At 28.2% G+C, this 21,211-nt stretch overlaps 1 protein-coding gene across 7 annotated transcripts in view; it reads left to right on the top strand.

The window, feature by feature from the left end:
* The window catches only part of LOC127289598 (peripheral plasma membrane protein CASK), a 157,320-nt gene that overhangs the window by 14,770 nt on the left and 121,339 nt on the right, over positions 1-21,211 (top strand). For 5 of the 7 annotated variants that reach the window (XM_051317611.1, XM_051317614.1, XM_051317616.1 and 2 more), the window contains 6 exons: positions 2,556-2,642; positions 5,291-5,466; positions 5,739-5,861; positions 6,507-6,696; positions 7,196-7,317; positions 9,229-9,408. In XM_051317611.1, the coding sequence (XP_051173568.1) occupies positions 2,556-2,642; positions 5,291-5,466; positions 5,739-5,861; positions 6,507-6,696; positions 7,196-7,317; positions 9,229-9,408 (878 nt within the window). Of the gene's footprint in view, positions 1-723; positions 796-2,555; positions 2,643-5,290; positions 5,467-5,738; positions 5,862-6,506; positions 6,697-7,195; positions 7,318-9,228; positions 9,409-21,211 lie in introns of all 7 variants that reach the window. The other 2 variants (XM_051317612.1, XM_051317618.1) reach the window with 2 other exon arrangements.

Genomic DNA, 21,211 nt, shown 5'->3' with positions numbered 1-21,211 from the left:
TTAATTCATCCATATTAATGTCGATCTGAGGTTGTAATATTTTTCTAATACTATTTTGAATATAAAATCGTCCTATATTATCCAAAACTTTTTTTAAAAATTTAATTGAATTTTTTTTCGAGAAAATTTGTTAAAAATTAAGAATTATTTTCTTTATTTTTTTTAACACCTTTTCTAAATTTCGCTTTATGTAAAACTTTTATATATATAATATTTTTTCGACTCCAAAAAATATAATCCCGATTTGAACAGAATATTTCGCTTCTAAATTATTTTTATATTTTCTCTAAAGAAGGAGTATGTTCTTCTATACAAAGAGGATTTTTCTTGTCATTTCAAGAGGCTATAAACTAAAAAATGACTTTTAAGTTCTTCTTTCTATGAGAAACTATTCCTGTATATTTTATTTTGAAATTTATGTATCTTCAACGTAATTCAAAAGTGTCACTTCAATTTTAAAAAATTGTTATGAAAAATTACATTTTCTATTTTAAATTTCAGGAATTTTTTTTTTCAATTTTTTTTTTTCATTATGAATAAAATAATTTTAGATTCTGAATAATGATAGAAAAAAAAAAATTGTCACCTCTGTACAATGTTAATTTGGATAAATTAAAATAATTTCCCCTTTGATTTTATTTGATTATTGGGTTTTATAACATTGAGAAAACTTTTGCCTTTTTATTTTGCTCATAAAATAAAGTGTGGTTTAAATGAATACAGAATGTTACACGACCGAGTATCGTCAGTGTCTGAGCCCAAAGGGTCAGCTCTACTTGAAGGCCGACAATGATGGTAAGCCTGACCTAACCTTTAATCACCACTTCCGCAGGACCCTTTTTTTACACTTACACCAAAGCCACTATTTGCTTATTATCTCACAAACAATGCTGCGATTATAACAAATATATATAAACATGCCCTCTTCTTAAATAGCTCGATTTTAATTATTATTTAACTATAATAATAATTTATTATTGTTATTTAATAGAGAAGCTGCCACTGCTTGCTTGCTTGCTTTTTTTGCCACAAAAATATTATATTAAAAATCTCATTTGACGGATTAATCTATCTTAATCTTCTTAATTGTCCCCTATTAGAATTTAAAGAAAAAAAGATGTTAGAAAAAAAAATTATTGCGAGAATATGTTGAGAATAAGTTCATCTTTTGATTGAAGAAGTTTTTCTTGGACGAAGAAATTATCTCAAGTGGATCACTGACACAATGTATAATTCCTCCGTCTAGACGTATTGTCGCAATCTTTTTATAAATCAATTCCTTTCACTTTCTCTCTTGATGTCATTGATGTCACCACTTAAATATTATTGAAATCAATACAACTTAGAATTCGTTTGCTCTCTTTACAGAGTACTTCATTGTTTATATATATATATACTTAGGCACTCTCTGATTCCTTTCACAAATATCCTTTTCTTAAATCCTATGTGTTTTTTTTTTAATCTATAAGATTTTGTTCACATACATCTTAATGGATATTTTATTGTCTTTTACGAAAAAAAAAATATATTTTCCAATATTTAGGTGTTTTTAAATGTAATAGTAGTTTTAATATTTCTCCCCTTAAAGTGTTACTCTATAAAATGGTTGAGAAAAAGAAATTTTTTAAATATTTTACCGCGCGTGGAAAAGTAAAGAACTTTAGATGTGATTCTTGAGAGAGTTGCAGTCATTCAGTATTCGATTCTTGACTGGTTCATGAGCTTACACGTGGTGAATCGAAATAGACTTGGGTGGGCGAAAAGCAGGTTTATGAGTCGACTAGAAAGGCCGATGTATTATGTACCAGACATGTTGCTAAGTGAACTCGACTATTCAGTTCGCGAAGAAATTCCATGCATGTTGATTACACTATATACTATCTATAGTTGCAAGTTTTAGGCTTAGCCATCAAACGCAGGAAATGAGTTTACTATAGGTATATATCATGGTCCAATTAGTTTGCTTTTAAAAATTTATTAAACTTTGCTCTAATTAAGCTAGGATTTTATATACCTTCACTCATTTATGCAGTAGAATCTCAATAAGTTGAAAATCTCTATATAAAGATACCTTTCCTTTCATTACATATTGCAAAAATTTAATAAGTTTTTTTTTACATTTTTTTTTTTTTATTATCGCAAATGCTTTTTGAGCTTTTAAAAACACGTTTTCAGTAAAAAAAAAAAGTTCAGTCAATTCCTTTTTATAAAACTCCTTTCAAATTAATAAATAAATATTCAGTAGAAAAATTTGGTTTTAAAAAAATGAATTACAAAACTCAGAAAATATTCGCACTCGTTCCCTAAAATTTTGTAAAATAGTAAAATTTAAGGGATATGATTTTCTAAAATCAAATTTAATATATATGAGTGTCAGTATTTAAGAATGTGTGTATTTGAGAGAAAAAATCAGGAGGAATTTAGAATTAATAAAAGATATGCGAGTACAGGTCTGTCTCCTATTACGAGCACGATGAAATTGTTTCATCGACCATGGTAGACGCAGACGCAGAAACAAATGACACTTTTTCTTTCTAAATGTATTCTTTTGCTAGGGCTGACAACATCCAACTGCAATTTCCCTTTCGAGGACCTCACGGACGCCGAGGATTCGCTTGTGAGCGACACGGAGGACAACATTGGTATTCTACTTCTACCTATCTCCATGCGACTGTTAAAAAACGGGGGTAGAAGGCATTTCATTTTTTCCTTTTTTTAAAAAATAATCTTCTTCAACATCAATTGTAAGATTTCACGTTGCGGTAAACGTGTTTTATAAGAATTTCATTTCCACGATTCTTTAAAAGTATTCTTCACTCTTCGTTCACATTTATTTTTACGTCACATTTTTTTTTTTTTTTTAATAATTGTCCTGAGAATAAAATACGTTAATGCACTTTCTCTCTTACGTGAACAATTTTATAACACTTTTTGAAATATAGAATCCTTATTTTTTTATATAAAAATTGTTTCTTTTCAAAATATATCTTTTTTATATAATTATATTATTTTGTGTATTTTCTGTTTGCGATATTAATAATTTTTGTTTTAATTTTCTAATTCTTTATTAAGATTGAATTTTTTCATTAAGTTTAAAATTGAAACTTAAAATTTATTTGATAATATCGTGGAATTGAATTTTTTTTTTTTTTTTTTTGGAATTCTTATGAAATCCTTGTACCCTCGTATCAGTCGATTATGTCAGCTTGAGACTATGGAGTTTCTACATAATTTAATTTGCGTAGCATTCCTGTGAAATCATCTCGCAGTGGTTCTGCGCGAATTTTTATATAAAAGTGTCGTTGTCTCGTGATAATTTTATGGCGCGAGATTTATCTGTTGAAAGGAGAATCATTCTCCGAGCTTTATTTCATTCGTAGGGAAAAAAAAGTAACGTTGAACCAATGTATAAAGTATCGTCAAAGTAGCGAGTCTTGCACTCCATTTCAACTTGTCTGTGTCCGTCATTGTTCGTAGTGGTAGACCATCCTGTGCTTGTGTGTCTCTCTGCCTGTTTTTATTATTTCCCTCGTATATCATTATACTGTTTTTTTTTCAAATTTGTAGTCTTTTTTACAAAGCTCATCGTTTATTTACAAAATCGGTAATTTTCTTTTTATAAGAAGTCAGAAAAAATTTTTTATTCTATTTTAAAATTAACAAAAAAACTGATTTTTTTATTTGATAAATTTTATCATTAAACTAAAATACGATTATAATAATCTTAAAGAATTTGCAGTGATTTGTAAATTTCATTGATGATTAAAAGAGAGATAAATGAAATTAAAAAATAATTTCTTTGAATGAAATTTTTTATTCTATATTCTTGAAAAGAATTCACTTTTTCCTATGAGAGGACAAATTAGAATAAAAAAATAAATTTCTTACCTTGTTTTTATAATAGTCGTGATAATGTCAAAGGATTGTGATAATGTCAGGAAAATATCAGGAAGAGGTCAGAGAACTTCCTACTTTAAATATGCCTTGAGAAAATATGATTGTTCTCACGATGGTATTAAAATGAAAATTAATTTAAAAAAAAAAAATAACTTTTGCTTTCATAAAAATTCATCAAAGCGTTAAGTATCACTTGTGCTCGTTAAGTTTGTTACAATTTTGTATTTTACGTCTTTTTCTTTCTTTCTGCATGTTAATATTGATTAATAAGTGTTATAAATTGTGACAGATTATTATTATGATTTATTTTTATTTAAAGAATGTCAATAATTTTATTTAATTTTTAAATATTAATTTTCTTTTTATTGATTTTTTTTCATGTCATCTTTTAAATATAAACTAATAAATGAAAAGTGTTTACTTTTCGTTTTAATATATTTTTCATTATTTAATTTTTTATTTTACTTTTTTTTAGATGTTTTTAAAATTTGTTTGACCTAATTTAATTAATTTTTAATTTACAAAGCCACTGAGTCAAACGAATTTAAAAAAACATATTTTACATAATATTTTACGACATTTAGGGATTTATTTTGTTTTATTATATTTTTTTATAATAAAGTTTATTTGGTATTTTTAAAAAGTAATTGTAGGTTTCATTGCTATCGCTTTCGACTCATGATGTTAACTTTTTTGCAATTAGTTTCAATGTGTAGAATATAATGCAAAGCATGTTGGTTACTGTTCATGAAAGGTACACGCTGATGCTGACAATTTGCATCCTATCAAAGTGAATCTTGTCATGAGGCTCAATTTCCTAAACACACTTAGAGAGAAATACTGAAGTAATGACATTTTCAAGTTCATGAAATTCATATTTGTGTTTTATAATTTATTTATTTGGGAAAATGTTTTCCTTCACTTTCATTTCGTATTATTGAAAATTATTCAAATAAATAAAAATTATATAGAAAAAGTATTGATAAAACCTGTTCTATTTATACATCAGGAATATTTATTTCTCTCATGTGTAATTTAATGCTTTTTTTTGAAAAATAATAATAATAGCAACATTGAAATTTTCGCAATTATCCTTTATTTTGATGATTTGATCGATTAGGAGCAAATTTTTCCATAAGAATTTTCATTTAAAATTCACTTGATTTGTAATAATTTATTTTGATAATTTATTAAATGATTTAATTATTAATATAATAATTAATTAATTGGTATTAAATAAAAAATGGATTGTTCATAACATTGATTTTGTGTAATTAATTTTTTAGAAAATTATATTTCGGGTAATTGATTGAATGTTTCGGAATAAAGGATGCTTTACGAAATAGATAAGTGGATTTATTTTTATTAAAATTTTTGATATTTGATTATGCAGGACGAATTGGATGTCCGCATTTCATGGCACCGGAAGTAATTCAACGTAGGCAATATGGAAAAGCTGGAGATGTTTGGTCGGCAGGTGTACTGCTTCACATATTACTTACTGGAACCCTTCCATTTGTTGGCTCTCGGGACCGTCTACGGGAAGCGATTTGCAGAGGACGAGTCCAGGTAAAAAAGGCTGAGATTTTTTTTATTTCTATATGTACTTATTAAATTATTATACATTTACATATTTAAATGTCAATTTAAGGTTTCCTTTTCTCATTTTATAAAATAATTAAATCGTCTATAAAATAATAATTTTTAAAAGCAAAAATTTATTTTGTTCATTTTTAGTTTTTTTTTTTAATTTATAATTTGTTTTTTCAATTGAATTTCCTTTTCATGTATTTTTTTAATTGTGAAAATGATTAATTACGCTCTTCTTTTTTTTTTGACAGATGGAGACACATTTATGGGACACTATTAGTGAGACAGCAAAAGATCTTATTCAAAGGATGCTTACGACGGATGTAAATCACAGAATTACTATTCAAGAAGTTCTCAATCACAAGTGGCTGAGAGTGAGTAGTTAAGTTGGTTCTTGGAAAATCGTTACTCTTGAAAGTCGGTGATCGCACACAGGCTAGGCATCTCCTAGCAGTGTATCAGTTTATATATTGTAACTATAATAATAAAAGTAGCTACTTTTAAATATAGTCGGTGCGGGTGACGATGCTGTCACTCGTGGTCTGATGTCAGTAAAAGGTGTCGATGCGTATGACGATGTGCATTACGTATATGTGTTTCTCTATGGCATGTGGTTGAGCAGTTAGCAAGTGAAGTAAGGAAGGGGCGCACGAGGGCTCTGACTATCGATGTAATACACGTGCAAGTGGGTTATCGATTTGTGGGGGCAAAGCTCGCTCACTTAATGAAAATAAGCTAGATATATGCCTATCTTTCACGATTCATCTGTTTTAGACCATTTTCTTTTAGTGATATTAACATTTTTCATATCGACACCATCCTTCAGTATGGGGGAGAAAAAAAATTTTAATTTTTGTCGTTTTTCATAAATTTTATAAATAGTCAGATTATGAATTGCAAATTAAGATAAAATTTATTACTCTGAACAATTTCGAAAAATGAGGAAAGATTTTTGTTTAAATAAAAAAATTCTCTTTTTTAATTATTTTAGTAGTGACTGATGATTTTTCTCTTTCTAGGATCGTGATAAGGGTGCTGTACGAATACATTTAGCTGAAACTATAGAAGAACTTAAGAAGTTTAATGCTAGGCGAAAATTGAAAACTGCTGTGAAAGCATCTGTTTCCTCGGCAAGGTGGCATGCACCATATTCGGAAACAAACGGTGATAGTTATTTTGAAATTGGTGATGAAGAAGTCATGACAACAGGTGTGTATTTCTTAAAGATTCACGTGAAATTTAAATTATTAATTTTTTAAATTTTATATTAAATGTTGCTTTTTATTATCAAAACAATATTTTTTTTGAGTAAAGATAAATTTTAATTGATAAAAGAAGCTTTGGGATTCCTGAAAGAAATTTATTGTAATTCAATTATTCAGCTACAGCGATTAAGTAGTTTGCATAGCCTCATTTTTTTTCCTCCTGCTTTTTCTCTACATGTAGTTTGATTTTACGATACTGACATTATTATGAATTAATTCAGTTAATGTAATTATTATATTTATTATTTTTGTGTTTATTTTCAAAATTTTCTTTCTTTCTATTCTAAATTTAATAGTACATTTAATCAAATTTGAGAAAGGTCTTAAAAATAAAAGTAGAAGGAATTTTTTTTGGAAAATTGCTATTTGATCTATTCAGTTTGATTAAAATAATAAAAAAGATTTCTATAAACTATTTTTAAAATTTAATATTCGATTTTTAGGTCCTGTTGCTGAAATTTTAGATTCACTTGATGACATAGAGATACTTCAGGAGAGTGGTAGACTGACACGCTCTGAAATTCTTTCCACTGTTGATGATTATCAACTTCGCGCGATATTAGAGGTATGATTATTTCTATATTATTTATGTATTCTAATTATATTATTAAAAATTCATTAATATGAATTTATAATGGAATACCCAGGAATTTCAACAATTCTTATTCATTTAAATATCTCTGGATTTTTGCTTGAAGCAAGAAATCATTTACGTTAAATTTAAATTATCCAAATTCTGCAAATTTATTTGAGGTATTCCTTTTAAGTTCCTACACTTTCAGTTACATTAATATGTAAATATTTGCCTTAATTATTTTTGTAGCTACAATTAAAGTGATTAAATTTTCTCTTAATTGAATAATTACAAAACTAAATGAGAAAATATTTGAGAATAATGAATTTTTGTTTAACAAAACAATTACTAGTAATTTTCTTGTAATTGAATTTTTTTTTTTTTTCAAAGTAAAGAATGGTAGAGAACTGAGAATTTGTTTAGTTGACATCCTGAAGTACGAAAAATTGTTTCTGTCACAATTTATTTACAAAAAGAAAAAATAGAAGAGTAAAATTCGAAAATTAGAAAATTTAATTAAGTAGAAATTAAATTTTTCAATGTATTCAGAAGGAAAATTTGCTCTTTTCTATCGGTAAAGCAGAGTGACCGAGAGTTTCACCCCCTTTGACTGAATTTTGTTAGGGATAGTTTTAAAGCGGATTTTGCGCATTCCCTTGGTCGGTATACCTACTATAGGCAATAGAGTAGCTGTTGAAAATGTTCTGATAAGTTAGATAGCAGTCGGGATCAAACCGCGGTGCGGTTAGTTGCACATTACATTTTTCTTATTTCATCCCTTATTTGAGATAGTTGTGAACTTTTACACCAGGGGAGCCACATTCAATTTTCCTGGAGGTAGAAGAAGATATACATTCTGGCTGTGTGCGAGAGAGGAATCTTTGAAGTTTTTGCAAAATTCAAGATCGCATGCGTCATCACCTATCTCATCAAGATGGCTTCCTAACACGCATAAAGCTCGTAAACAATGTCACGTACCTTGACGGGATCGCGGCCTCGCGTTTACGCAAAAACACGAGTACCCGTTTATCTCTTCATTTTGGTATTTTTCTTCTTCTTTTTGGCATTTACAATTCTCTTTATATTTTTCACGACAACATTATTGAAATCAATGCCGGCAAAAACACGAGGGGATGATTCAATCCCTTATCACCGGTAAATAGATATGCGAATTTGTCAACTGTTGCTTTATGGCGAGTCCGAACTTGCTGCGGACTTGTTCGAAATTGCAGATCTTTTGGTGAGTTTAAGTGTACTCTCCAGTTTAGTATAACTGTACTGTAGAATTTTTCATTATCTGTTACTTTCATTGTTACTGATCAATTTTGGTTTGATTTGAATTTATATTGTTTGAAGAAATAGTTCATGGCGCTAGTAGTCTTCTCTTCTTTTTGAAACTTTGAATTTTTTTTAGCCTTTGTTGTCAAAATAGTGGTTGTTAAATTACCTGATTTATTTTTTTCATGAATTTTGGATGAATAATGATGATGATGATGGAAAAAAAATTTGATGCTTAATTTCTGGTATAGAAAGAAAGATAAATAAATGTAAAATATAGTAATGCAGTATTTTATTTTTCTGAATAAAATTGACCGAGTTTAAAGATAATTTTATGCAGAAAAGAGCTAGTGTCGCAAAATTATTTGAAATTCAAAAAAGCCCAGGAAGAAGAAATAAAAGAGTTACTATTCTAACTTATAGGTGTTATGTAAAATTTACAAGAAATTCGACCTAAATTCTAGACAAATTTTCACAAAGGGTTGGGGAATTTTTTTATGCATTAAGAATGTAACTGAAAGGAAAATGAATTGAAACATTTTATCATTGTAATATTTTTGCCACTTATTTTTATTTATTTTTTTTTTTTTATGTAATATTTGTTGAAAAATTTTGTTTTTGCAGCTTTATGACAGAATTTCATCACGATCTCCAACGCCATGTCGAGCTCCACAGACAGACGCAGTTCAACGAGCCCGAGAAGTTGAGGAAGTTCTTCGAGACGTCGACAGGTCAAATGCTAGAAATATCGACCGAGGTGATCTTCGTGAACTCCAGGAACTTCTCGTCCAGCCGCATCTCAAGGTATGTCAAATGTTTTCTTTTTTTATCTCTTTTTTTTTTTGTAAAGAATTTTTCTAGTTCAAAGCATTTTCATCGGTGGGAAATTTTCGAAATCTTGTTATATCAATTTGCGTCAACTTACAGCTTTTCTGGTCGCTTTGAAACTTTGTCAAATAAAATAGTCTCTCTTGCACTTTTAGCTGTTAAACGAAACATCATAAAATTGTTCCGACAGCAAGTTTCATTGAAATACGGACAATTTTTTTTTTTATTACAATGAAAATTGCCGACGATGTCGCATTTTTAAATGATCGATCAAATATTTGACAATTCGATTTATAAAGAAAGCTTAACTAGAAAGCTGGTTTCTATTATTTAATAATTTTACAAAAAATGTTAATAAAATATTTTATTGACAAATAATTATTAGTTCTATTAAAAATTTTAATTATTTGTTAACTGGGGTTAAAATCTTGTAATTTAGTAATTGCTAATTACTTTTTTTTTCTGAATGTTTTGAGTCGAAGTCTTGCGGAAGATAATTTAACTTCCCTCTGTTTGACAATAGGGAATCAATGTCCCCCTATCTCTCGCTCTTTCTTTTTCTTCACTTTTCCGAAAGTTGAATATCGATAGTTAGCATTTTTAACGTGCTATTTGACATTGTTTGCGATACCCACCGTAAATGGAACAGTGAAATGTAGGTCGATCGTTAAAATTCTCATTTAAAAATCCCGTAGAGAGGCAAAGCGCAAGAACAGAAAGAGGGAGAGAGAGAGAGAAAGAATGAATATAAGCATTGCGGCGAAATGGGGTTTGATAAGCGAATGAATTTGTGGTTCATAGTCGACTAACTTATTAATTTTTCTCATTCGCTGGAACATGAGTAGACATTCATTGTCTCTTGTAGACAGAAAGATATATAAATCTGTGTCTCTACTTTTTATTTCTGGTTTTCTTATACAATTTTTTACTTTTACTTCAGTTCAAACATGCTGTCTGAATTGTTACAATATTAAACGATTTGTCTCGTAATTATTTTATAATTAATTAGAATCTTCCTTGAATTTGATGGATGTTGAAAATTTATTTTTTTTTTATCAAAAATAATATTTACACATTGTAAATAAATAATATTTAAGAAGTCAGAATTTATGGTTAGAAATATGAAAATTTTATTACTTAAATCTTTAATTTCAAATTTAGTTCAAGTATAATGTAAATGTTTAACAAATGTATTTGCTTAAGATTTCTTATTCAAGAGGAGAGTGGACTTTGGGAAATAAAATAGGAAAATGTTTGAATGAAATTATATTTTACTACTGAAACTAAAATTAGGAAAATTTAAAACTTTTTCATTTGAACTGAAACTATTTTTTATTATTTAAACAAAATTAAAAGAATTTAAAACGTTTTGTCTGACTGAAATATGCTTTCACTACTGATGGTATACAAACGTAAGAATTCGGAACTTGTCTTACAATAACAGAGTTGTACTACTGTTTCTAAGCTACAAGAATTAAAAATGTCTTGTCTGACTGAAATTGTCTTTTACTACTGATATTATTTCAGGAAATTAAAATGTTTACACTGCAAATAATTTTTTTACTAATGTCTGATTTTAATTTACTTTTACTACTGACATACTACAGTTATTTGTCAAATATTGTGTTTGCGAATATAAAATTACAAGAATTTAAAAAATATCTTTTTTTCTGCAAACAATACTACTTAAATTGCATAAAGAAATGCATTAATTAATTTTTAATATTTGTAATATTTTTATTATTAAGAGTTTTACTTTTAAAATCTTTTTTTATTAAAAAAAAAAAAAAAAAAAAAAAACGTGAAACTTTTAGAGGTGAATTTTAGAGAAATTATGAAAAAAATAGGTCACGACACTTGCAAATCATTCTCCTTTTCTTAAAGGAACCGATTATATAAATTGCACGTCAGAGTTACTTTCTGCACTTGTTGCACGTAGACCTCACTTTTATACAGGTTTACACTTGCATGTGTCCTAAATGTTTTACTCGGTTGTTTGAAGTCTCAGGGGAGGTAGTTTCGTCTCGTATTCAGAGGAATGGATTTTCGTTGAAATCTGCTTGTTAAACTTTCAAGATATCGACACATTCGGGTGTTGAACTTTATCTCATCGACCCTTGATATTATCTCTTTTATCAATATCAAAAACTTAAAATATCTCTCTTCAATTTTCTATATTGACTAAACGTCCAATTACATTATACGATTTAAATATAATATACTTATGTTTTTTTTCAAAAATTTCTCTACATCTAATGATTTTGCATATTTTATAGAAAAAATTTGATAAATTCTCAATTAAGAATTCAAATTACAGTAAATTATGGGGTATTATTCTAATACCAAAATTGATTAAAATAAGAAGCAACGCCTTAATCCATTGAAGATTAAAATAATTCATCTGAAGATAAAAATTTCAAACATTCGAAGAAAGGTTTTTTAAATAATTTTTTAATTATTGAAAAAAAATTTTTTGATCTAAAAAATGGGTTATTTTAATCTTTTATGGTATTAATTTAATCTGCAATGCTTTTTAAATACCTTATAGTTTATTGTGTTCTGATTGCCGTTTATGAATAATAGTATTGTTGAAATATTTTAGTTTGCATGAAAGTTGGAGAATATTTTTTCAACTTTTAACGATATAGTTAAAATTCTTTGTAGGATATAAAACAGTAAAAGTGTAATTTGCACTCTGCATAGCTATGGAAAACACGAGGGATTATTCCAAGGTAGATAAGCCTTTGATTAATGGGTACAGTAGTCGTTTTCCACGTTGTAAATTCTCTAATACGTGGAAGACACCAGTCATCAATTATGCCACTTTGTTTACTCGCCGACGTTCATATTAAACAGATTTTTATTATGACATTTGTATCTCAATAAATTTTCTATTCTTAGAAAAACAATATTTTCTAAATATTTTATCAAAATTAATAATTAAAATTCAACTTAAAGATTAATAGAATGCAGAAATATATATATTTTTTTTTTGAATTATGTCATCTTTTTATTTTGTCCTCAGTTATATAGTTCAATTTCTTTTCTTATTCAGAAAGAATTGTGAATTTAGAAAATCCATTTTTGATAGTAAATGTAGTGGAAAAATCGAACAGCACTTTTGTTATGTGTGATTCAATTTTCCACTTTCTGTACTTTTTGAATTTTCTGTGCCATTACTTTTACAGTTATATTAAATGTCATCAAAGTAACCTTTCTTTTTTGCGCAAAGAAAAATGAATTTATTATTTAAAGTAATTTTTCATTTGATATATCTTACTTTAGGTTTATAAGAAACAGATTTGAAAAGTTGTTGATCTAGAGAAAAATCTGCTTTTACGGATTTCCGTCTAAACAGAAAAAATGTGTATATATACGAAAGAAGTTATAGGAATAGATCTTTTAAACTGTGGCCTAGAAATTCTGAACCCTTCAATAAAGCAAAAAGAATTTTGAATCGAGCCATCGCTTAGGATTAAGTTTATCCTCTCGTGCATCGAAATGTGGACTATCCCAACTAAGCTTGTAAGCTAGAGACTTATCTGTTACAAGAAAGGGGTTTCGCTTTTGTAAATCGTTTCCATAAGCGAATCTTGGATATTTTTTTTTGGTCTTGATTTTCGATTATTATCGTTTCAAAGTTGACCCACTCGTATATAATATCGTTAATGGAAAAATTTATCTTTGCATTGTCGAGAAATCTGTATATTTGAAAAGTTTTTCTTCTGGATCTAAAATATTATAAATATATAATAATATTAAATATTTATTTTACATTAAGTAATTCAATAAGTGAAATAATATTTAAATTTAAAATTATAATTTCCAAGTATTTTGAAGCAATTTTGGAATTTTATTGCCTCTATACCTGCATCCCGAGCAATTTGTTTACATTAAAGTACACAGAGCTCACCTTAAGTCGAAGGTCGTAAACAATGTTGATTGAAAATCCCAAAGATAATAAAATTCAATCAGTTACAATTCGTGTAGTGACCTGTCTAGACGTGTAAATTTTGTAATTTGCTTGTGCTAAATACTTTCTTTATCGTTTTTTTTTCTCTCAGTATTTTCGTGCAAATAGATTCGGGAGTGCTCGATTCTTTTAATTCGCGAACAAAAAATTTTAAAAGTCTTAAGTATTTTTTTTAATCATTTTAATAAAATTTTTGTTCGAAATTCAAAAAAAGTCTTTTATTTTTTAGTTTAAATTTCGGGAGTGTTTGAAATTTTTAAAATCGCGATCGCTTATATCTTTAGAAAAAGTTTTTTTTAGTTTGAATTTCGGGAGTGTTCGAAATTTTTAAAATCGCGATCGCTTAAATTTTTAGGAAATGTATTGTTTTTTTTTTAAGTTTTTAATTAAATTAAAATTCGGGAGTGTTTCGAAATTTTTTAAATCGCGAGTGTTTCCAGCAGATTTTTTATCGTCCTAAATGATACATCAGTTGCAGACTAAGGTTAGAGATATATATTTTATTAGAAATAATAATTACATCCAATTATTTTACTACTAAATATATTACTGCAATTGTTTTTTTAATTTTTTATTGGATACTCTGAATATTATAATAATAATATAAGATATAGTAGTACATGCAATCGATATGATAGTATTAAGGATTTTAGGATTAGAAGGATAATATTCAATTTTGATCTCAAAATTATTAGATAAGGGAAGTTGATTATCTACAAGTAGACGGGAAAACAGCTTTACGATTCTCGTCTATAATATCTACATATTAATCTTGTTTCTCTGGGATTATAAACTGAAATCTCGAAACGTTAAGTTTTATTGTCAAGAAAATTATGTCAATCACATTATACATAAAGTTTACTGTATACATAATTGAGTTATCTTTTCCGAGTTATAATTGAAGATTGCTTGATTATTTTTCATATTGTTTATAAAGAGAATTTTATATTTTTAAAAGAGGTGAATCGTTTGTATATTACTTTTATGTAGAGAAACTTCGTTTGGAATAAATATAGATATACAGCAGTGCAACTAAATAGGAAAATGCTTATATTACTACTGTTATTATACAAGCAATAACATTCCAGTGAGAGATAAGCTCTGTTTTTCACCTCAGTGTAATCACTTTCGATCGTTGTCAGATAGTAATTGCAATGAAGAAATCTTTTGATTCGACATTGTAATCTTAACAATATTGTTCATTGTACAACCATCAAATTGGTGTTCTTTTGCCAAAGTCACAAAGAGAATAGTTATACGATAATTGTTTCATTCAGCTTTAGAGTATAGGCTTGTGCCATCTTTGCCAAAAGTTGGCCAAAATGAATCTAATTAAAGTTCCAAGATTCTTGTAGGTAATTGAAAATCTTCTTTATTTCGAGATATTCTTCTTGGCATTTTGTAATTTTCTTACTGTGAATTATGGTTTAATGATTTGAATCATTTCTTCATTACAAGTTCATTCATATAATTTTTTTTTTAAATATGTTTTTGAATTTTTCAAAACATTTCTTTTAACTAGATTTTTAAACTTTTTTTTGAATCAACTATCGTACTGTGAATTTTTAATTGAGAGATAAAAAAAAAGCTTTGACGGGTTTTATTCTGTTTGTTGGTTAACACTTTTATAATGATAATAATTTTTTGGACAATTTTATTTACGTATTAATTGTTTGTGCGTAATTTTTTTTTACTGAAATTTTTTCTCTTTGTTGGAATATTTTTGGAGTAGAAAAAAAAATTCCCGTGTAACTGTAAATTTAAAAAGTGATGGAAAAAAATATTACGAGATTGTTTCGGTTTGAAAAACCTATTATTCCCAAGTTGTATGTGATAAACTCTCTGTTCGGATTTGATCGTTTCGAAGAAAATTGTCACTCTTCGTATCATGTATATATCTACAGGGACAATCCTTCATTTTCTCTTTTTCATTTGCAATCGGAAAGTTCTATTTACAGCAAAAGATAGTTTATATCGTAGGAAACATTTCAGGAAAATAATTTAATTTGTTTAGAAGGTTATTTTGAGTATTGATTCAGATTTAGAGTGCAGTTTTTTTTTTGAAAATTTGTTTATATAAAAATTTTATATGAATTTTAAAACGGGAAATTAAAAATGATTTTTAAGAATACATAGTAAATTTTCTATTCTTAGTTTTTGTTCATGATGGATGAATTTTCAGTTATAATTTAAAGAGATGGTTCTTTGACCTTTGTGAAAACGCCAACTGCGATTAATACTAGTATTAGTCTGTACTTTATTTAAGTTTTCTCTCTGAGATCATCTTCTTCTACTTTTTTTTTTTTTTTTTTTTCTATTCCACTAGTAAAAGCTTCCCGACCTCTTTCATCTTACTTGCGAGGCTTAATGGAACCTTCTAGGAAATGCTAGACCCTCTACTATTCTTTTCATTACTCTTTTCAGAGCTTGAGGGTTTAAAAACTTTTAATTTTCAGAACGTTGTCCTATCGGAAGGCCTGTGCTTTAAATTGCAATTCGTGTTCTACATTACTTAACAATTGTATGTTTGAAAATTTTGGACGCTGTAAATGCCGGTAGTAGTAGTGGTGGTGGGTGCAGTAGTGTAGTAGCAAGCGTTGCGAACTATACCCGACGAATTCGCCGGGGGGATGCAGGAAGGAAGTGACGAACGGGGATGGAACGAACTGGCTGCTGGGGAAGGGTAGCCTAGGGAATGAGTAGGGGTGTCGCGGGCACCAGGGAACCAGAGCTAGTATGCCGCAGAACGTAGATCGCGAGCGACGTTCGAACGGCGACCTTTTTCCCTACACGCAAAAAAAAAAAATAACCTTCTTTTAGCAACCCTCCAACCGGAATGGTCAATTCGTGGCACGTGGTTTTATACTGACTATTTCAACTTTCTAACCTGTACTTGATTTCAACATCACCTCATGAGAGATCGATTCGTTTTGTGTCAATTTTGATTCGCCAATGGAAATGGCTAAAAATCATCGCGCCCGCGCATCAACTGCATCCGTCTCTCTATATATAAATATATATATATACCTATATAAACAGCAACAGTGAACAGACTTATCTTGCTATTCAATTCTGATTCATCGTGTCTGCATTATGCAGATCTCCCTTTGTCGCAGCAATTTAGTGATTCCGTTCTGATCGGCTGCTTCACTTGCGTAAATCTCCGCTAAAGCACTTTACGATCCCTCGTTAAGACCTCTGATATACCGGTATCAATGTTATCTTAGCCATTATCAAACTGCTCTGATATACCTGCACACGCGGTACATGGTATAGAAGATGATGATGGATAATAGATTCGGTATTATCTTTCAAGATAATTAGACAAAATGTTTGTTGATCATTTTTTTTTTTTAACAAAAAATTGATAATTCCAATCTACAGTTGTTGAATTTTTTAAATACCGTTTGTTGTATGTTTAAATTTTTGAATTATTTTTATTGTTGTCTTTTATTAATTTTGAATCGTGGTATTGTGGTGGAATTTGAAATTGAAGATATGTTTCTTTTGGCACGAAAACATGAGAGATGTTTCTTAGGAAAGGTAAAAGTTTGATTGCCTTTCTACCCATTTACCTATGCTGACATCGCGCCAAAATCGTGGGGATGAAAAGATCGCACGTTTTTTCAACGTTGAAGTCTTCTGTGATAGCTCGAGGGATAAGAGCACGAGCCTGGGAGGTCATTGACCCCCAAGGCTATAGCTATCTGGTGCAGCGGCTTGCGTCGAATTGGATTTACATTTTCTATTTTTGTTTCAGATTTTGAGAAATCTGCAATCATGATTTACAATTCTTCCTTCATGATTGTTTCTCAATTTTTTTTTTTGAGTGTTTTGAATTTTCTTCCATTTTTTTTCCAGCCGTGTTTCTATTGAATTCAGACTTGATACCTAAAAATTTTTGAAGCATGAATTAAGGTTCTTCATTCTTGGATAGATTAGATTAGATAAAAAAATAGAGGTGTAGAATTAAATTGTAATTATATTCTTTCATGAACAATTTTTGTAGAAAATAATTGGATCCTGTTTGTTTTTTGGTTTTGTTTCTGTTGTGGAATATTCGTAATAAAGATCAATCAGAGTGTTGTAAAATACAAAATTAAAAAAATTAGATTTAACGAAATATAATTATTTTTAATTTAACATTCGATGTTTTTACTTTTATTATTTTAAAATTATTAATAAATCTTTAATTTTTTTAAATATTGAAAATGTTTTCCTTTTTTTACTCTATTATTTTTTACATAAAATTTTAGTTTAATTCCTTATTTATTACATAATTTTTTTAAATTTATTTTATATACGAAAAATTGTGAAACATATTTTATGTAAAAAATAACAAAGTAAAAATACTCATTGTTTAAAATAACAAGCGAAATTTTTTTTCAATGGTAAAAAACAATTAAAGAAAAATTATAAATAATTAAAATAACAAATGTAAAAATTAACAACATCAAATGTAAAAATAACAATATTTATTTTATGTTTAATCTAAATTTTAAATTTTGCATAATTTTAATACCGACTCATGATTTTGTATTCAGGAATTATTTTTGAAGAATTAATAATAATGCAGACGAGAAGTTCTATAGGTAATTTACATGGGAAAATTTAGAAACTACGTGTTGATTTTGATTCTGGTAATACAGACATTTTCTTTATTACAATTATTATTATTATTATTATTATCTTCATCATTATGGATCCCTAGGGTTTCACAACTTTGTGAGAAGAAAAGTTTTTGAACATTGTTTCCCGACACTTCTTTCCCACTTATATACATTTATGAATCTCGAGTCACGAGATCAATAAGTACTTCTGAATTGCAATATTGTCTTTTTGCGCGGTATATTTTTGTAATATTTTCAGGGTCATGTTGATTTCGTCGCGAGACAGAAAATTACGTTATAAATAAATAAAAGATCCGTCTATATTTTCAGCGCGAGTTTATTTAAAACTTAGAAACAGAGAGAATACTTTTTTTTTTAAAATTGAAGCTCACTTGATTGTTAATTTTATATTTATGAGCACTCTCTTATATTTTCTTTTTCACATCATGGTCTTATCATTCTATTTTTAAGAATTTTGCAACGTAGTTGAATTTTTACTTATTGTCCTTTTTTTATGAAACAAATTTTCATTGTCTTATTTGATTTATTGAAAAATATCTCTAAAAAAGTTAATTACAAGAAAAAAACTCTAATTTTTTTTTGCTTTTTGTTAATAGATTTTTTTAAAATCAGATATATGAAATTGAAAAAAAATCCCCCCTCCCCCCATTGAAATGTAAAATGAAATAAAATTTAAAATTCAAATTGAAAAAAAAAAGAAAATTAACGACGAAATATTTGCAGGTCGTTTGCCAGATTTGGAAAGCACACCTGGCACAGTAGAAAATCGTGCGCTATTACGAAAACGTGTTTTGTTTGCTTTAGCTACATGTATTTTTGAGTCTTTAGTGGTAAAATAGGAGTGGAAAACATCGTTCTATCGAGGCGGAAAATCGAATTTGAAGGGAAACGAACGAGACTTGGAAAGAGTTCAGTGCGCTATATGGTTTAAAAAAAAAGAGAGCGAGAGAGACGCATAACAACATCGTTCGACATTTTCCGATCGACTTTGGTGAACCACCAAGCTCGATAGTTGATGCTGCCGAGCGGCAACGTTCCCCAAACGAAATTATCTTTCCGCGTCGCTACAAGTGTAAAGGTCACGATGTCCCGTTCTCGTTGAATCGTGCCACGAACTTGGATAAGTTTGGTTTGCGACAGGATAAAACGATTGAACGAAAACCGATAATTTTGCCATTTCCGTTAGGAGGTTTTTTTTTTTTTTAAACGTATTCGTTCGGATGATATTAAAAAGGGGTAGTCCGATTATGCAATAATTCACGTCGTCGTCGTCATCGTCTCGCAGCCATGCACCCTTCCTTTTGACGTCATAATCGATTATTCGTATTAACAAGAAGCACTGAACCCTATCACCTGATCTTTACTCCCTGAAGACTGCACTTGAGCCGATAACGGTGCAGACTAGCTTAATACTTGAGGTGAAACGGGCCCATCCGCGCGCCAATATTCTCAAGGAAATATGATGAATTCCTAGGCGGCACATAAAGTGTTAATCTAACTGAGATACTGATCCTACTTGATGTTGAGAGTTATGATATGAGCCATTGGTTTTAATGCTATTTAGTTACTCGATCTAGGTTATTGCATTTGACGTTGACGAATAGAAAGTGCTTTAACTCTTCAATGGAGACGTTATATTGTTCTCGGAAGCGACATTTACTTCCCTTTCATTTATTCAATAGATCATTCATAATCATCTTATATCCTGCATTTGTTCTCGAAATTTTCACTTGAATTTCATAAAATTTAAGAATAATATTTTTTTTTCCAACTTGAGTAACAGAAGTGTGAAATACTCTCTTACAAAAGTTTTCTTCTTTTTTCATTCTACAATTTTTTTTTAAACTTTTTTTTTAAATGTTTAAAAATTCTGTTTTCAATTATTTTCTCTAAAAGAATCTACTTTTTTTATAACTTTACATATAACTATCGCTAAAGTAAAACAACGTTGAAAGAAAATGTAAGAAAATATGTTTTCTAATTGGAATAAATTTTTTTCTATTATTAATAACTTATTTTCAGTTCCTAAACTTTATAATAAAAAATTATATCCTAATTAGAAAACATTTTTGTGAATATTTTAATTAATTTTGATTGTTAATTTTGAAATTTGAAATTTTAATATTAATAAGAAATCAATAAAATAAAAATGATAAAAAAAAGAATGTAAAGGGAAAAAATTAATTGAAAATTGAAATTTATCAAATGAATCTTTTGGATTTTTATCAATTAAATTAACGTTCATGCCTCATGATATGTCGCAGATTTTATCTCTTTCTCAGTTAAAGAGGTCGGTTGCTTGTGAAATACGACTTTTTGAAAGTTAAAAAAACGATTTAATAGGCTCAGGAAATTTATGTTATTTTGAAATGCAAGATAACTTTTACAATTTAGTTTTATATCATTAAAAGAGAAGTTTATAAATGAGAAAGTTAAAATAATTCCAAGTTTTCGTCTTAATTCTAATTAAATAAATAAGTGAGTTTAAATGAACATCTTAATGAAAATATTCATTTAATTAGTATTAGGTACATAAATAAAATTTTAACTTTTGAAAGTTATTAAACAAAAAAAACAAAAAAATAAAATAACGGAATGATTTCCTTGTAGACAGAGAATTTATAGACGAACATGAGTGAATTTACGGACTAAAACCGTATTTATTCAGATGACGATTCTATCATTGACTGTAACCTGTTTGATTAAGTAATTAGCCGACGAAGTCAGCAAGCTAATTAGTTTATTAGGAATCTGTACACATTAATATTCAACTAATATTAACAGAATCGTATCATTTGTTTAGGTAATAATAGTGTCAATTAGAGAAAGGATTTTGTTTTCGCTAGGATAAATTTTGTCAGCAAACATTATTGTTAGCATCTGTAGCTAATTCATTCTTATTTTCTTAAAATGAAAAGTGACTTAAATTATTGGTTCTCTTTTATTTAGAGGTTATTATCGTTCTGAAGATTTTGTTAATCAATTTGAGACATTTTGGGGAAATCGAAATTATTTTATTACAATTATTCAGTCAATGAGTTTAGGATAGCAAAGAATTCATTTTTAGTGAAAATATTATTTCTAATTGCAAAAAAATATCGGAAGAATTTTAAATACAAATAGGGTCATCAGGACTTTTAGCAAATTTTACATTATCTTCATTCTGTTACATTAA

Source organism: Leptopilina boulardi, unplaced genomic scaffold (genome assembly GCF_019393585.1).
Source record: "Leptopilina boulardi isolate dan_hultmark-lab unplaced genomic scaffold, ZJU_Lbou_2.1 LbouV2_48, whole genome shotgun sequence".
Taxonomy (NCBI): Eukaryota; Metazoa; Arthropoda; class Insecta; order Hymenoptera; family Figitidae; genus Leptopilina; species Leptopilina boulardi.
This window is presented reverse-complemented; position numbering and strand designations above follow the sequence as displayed.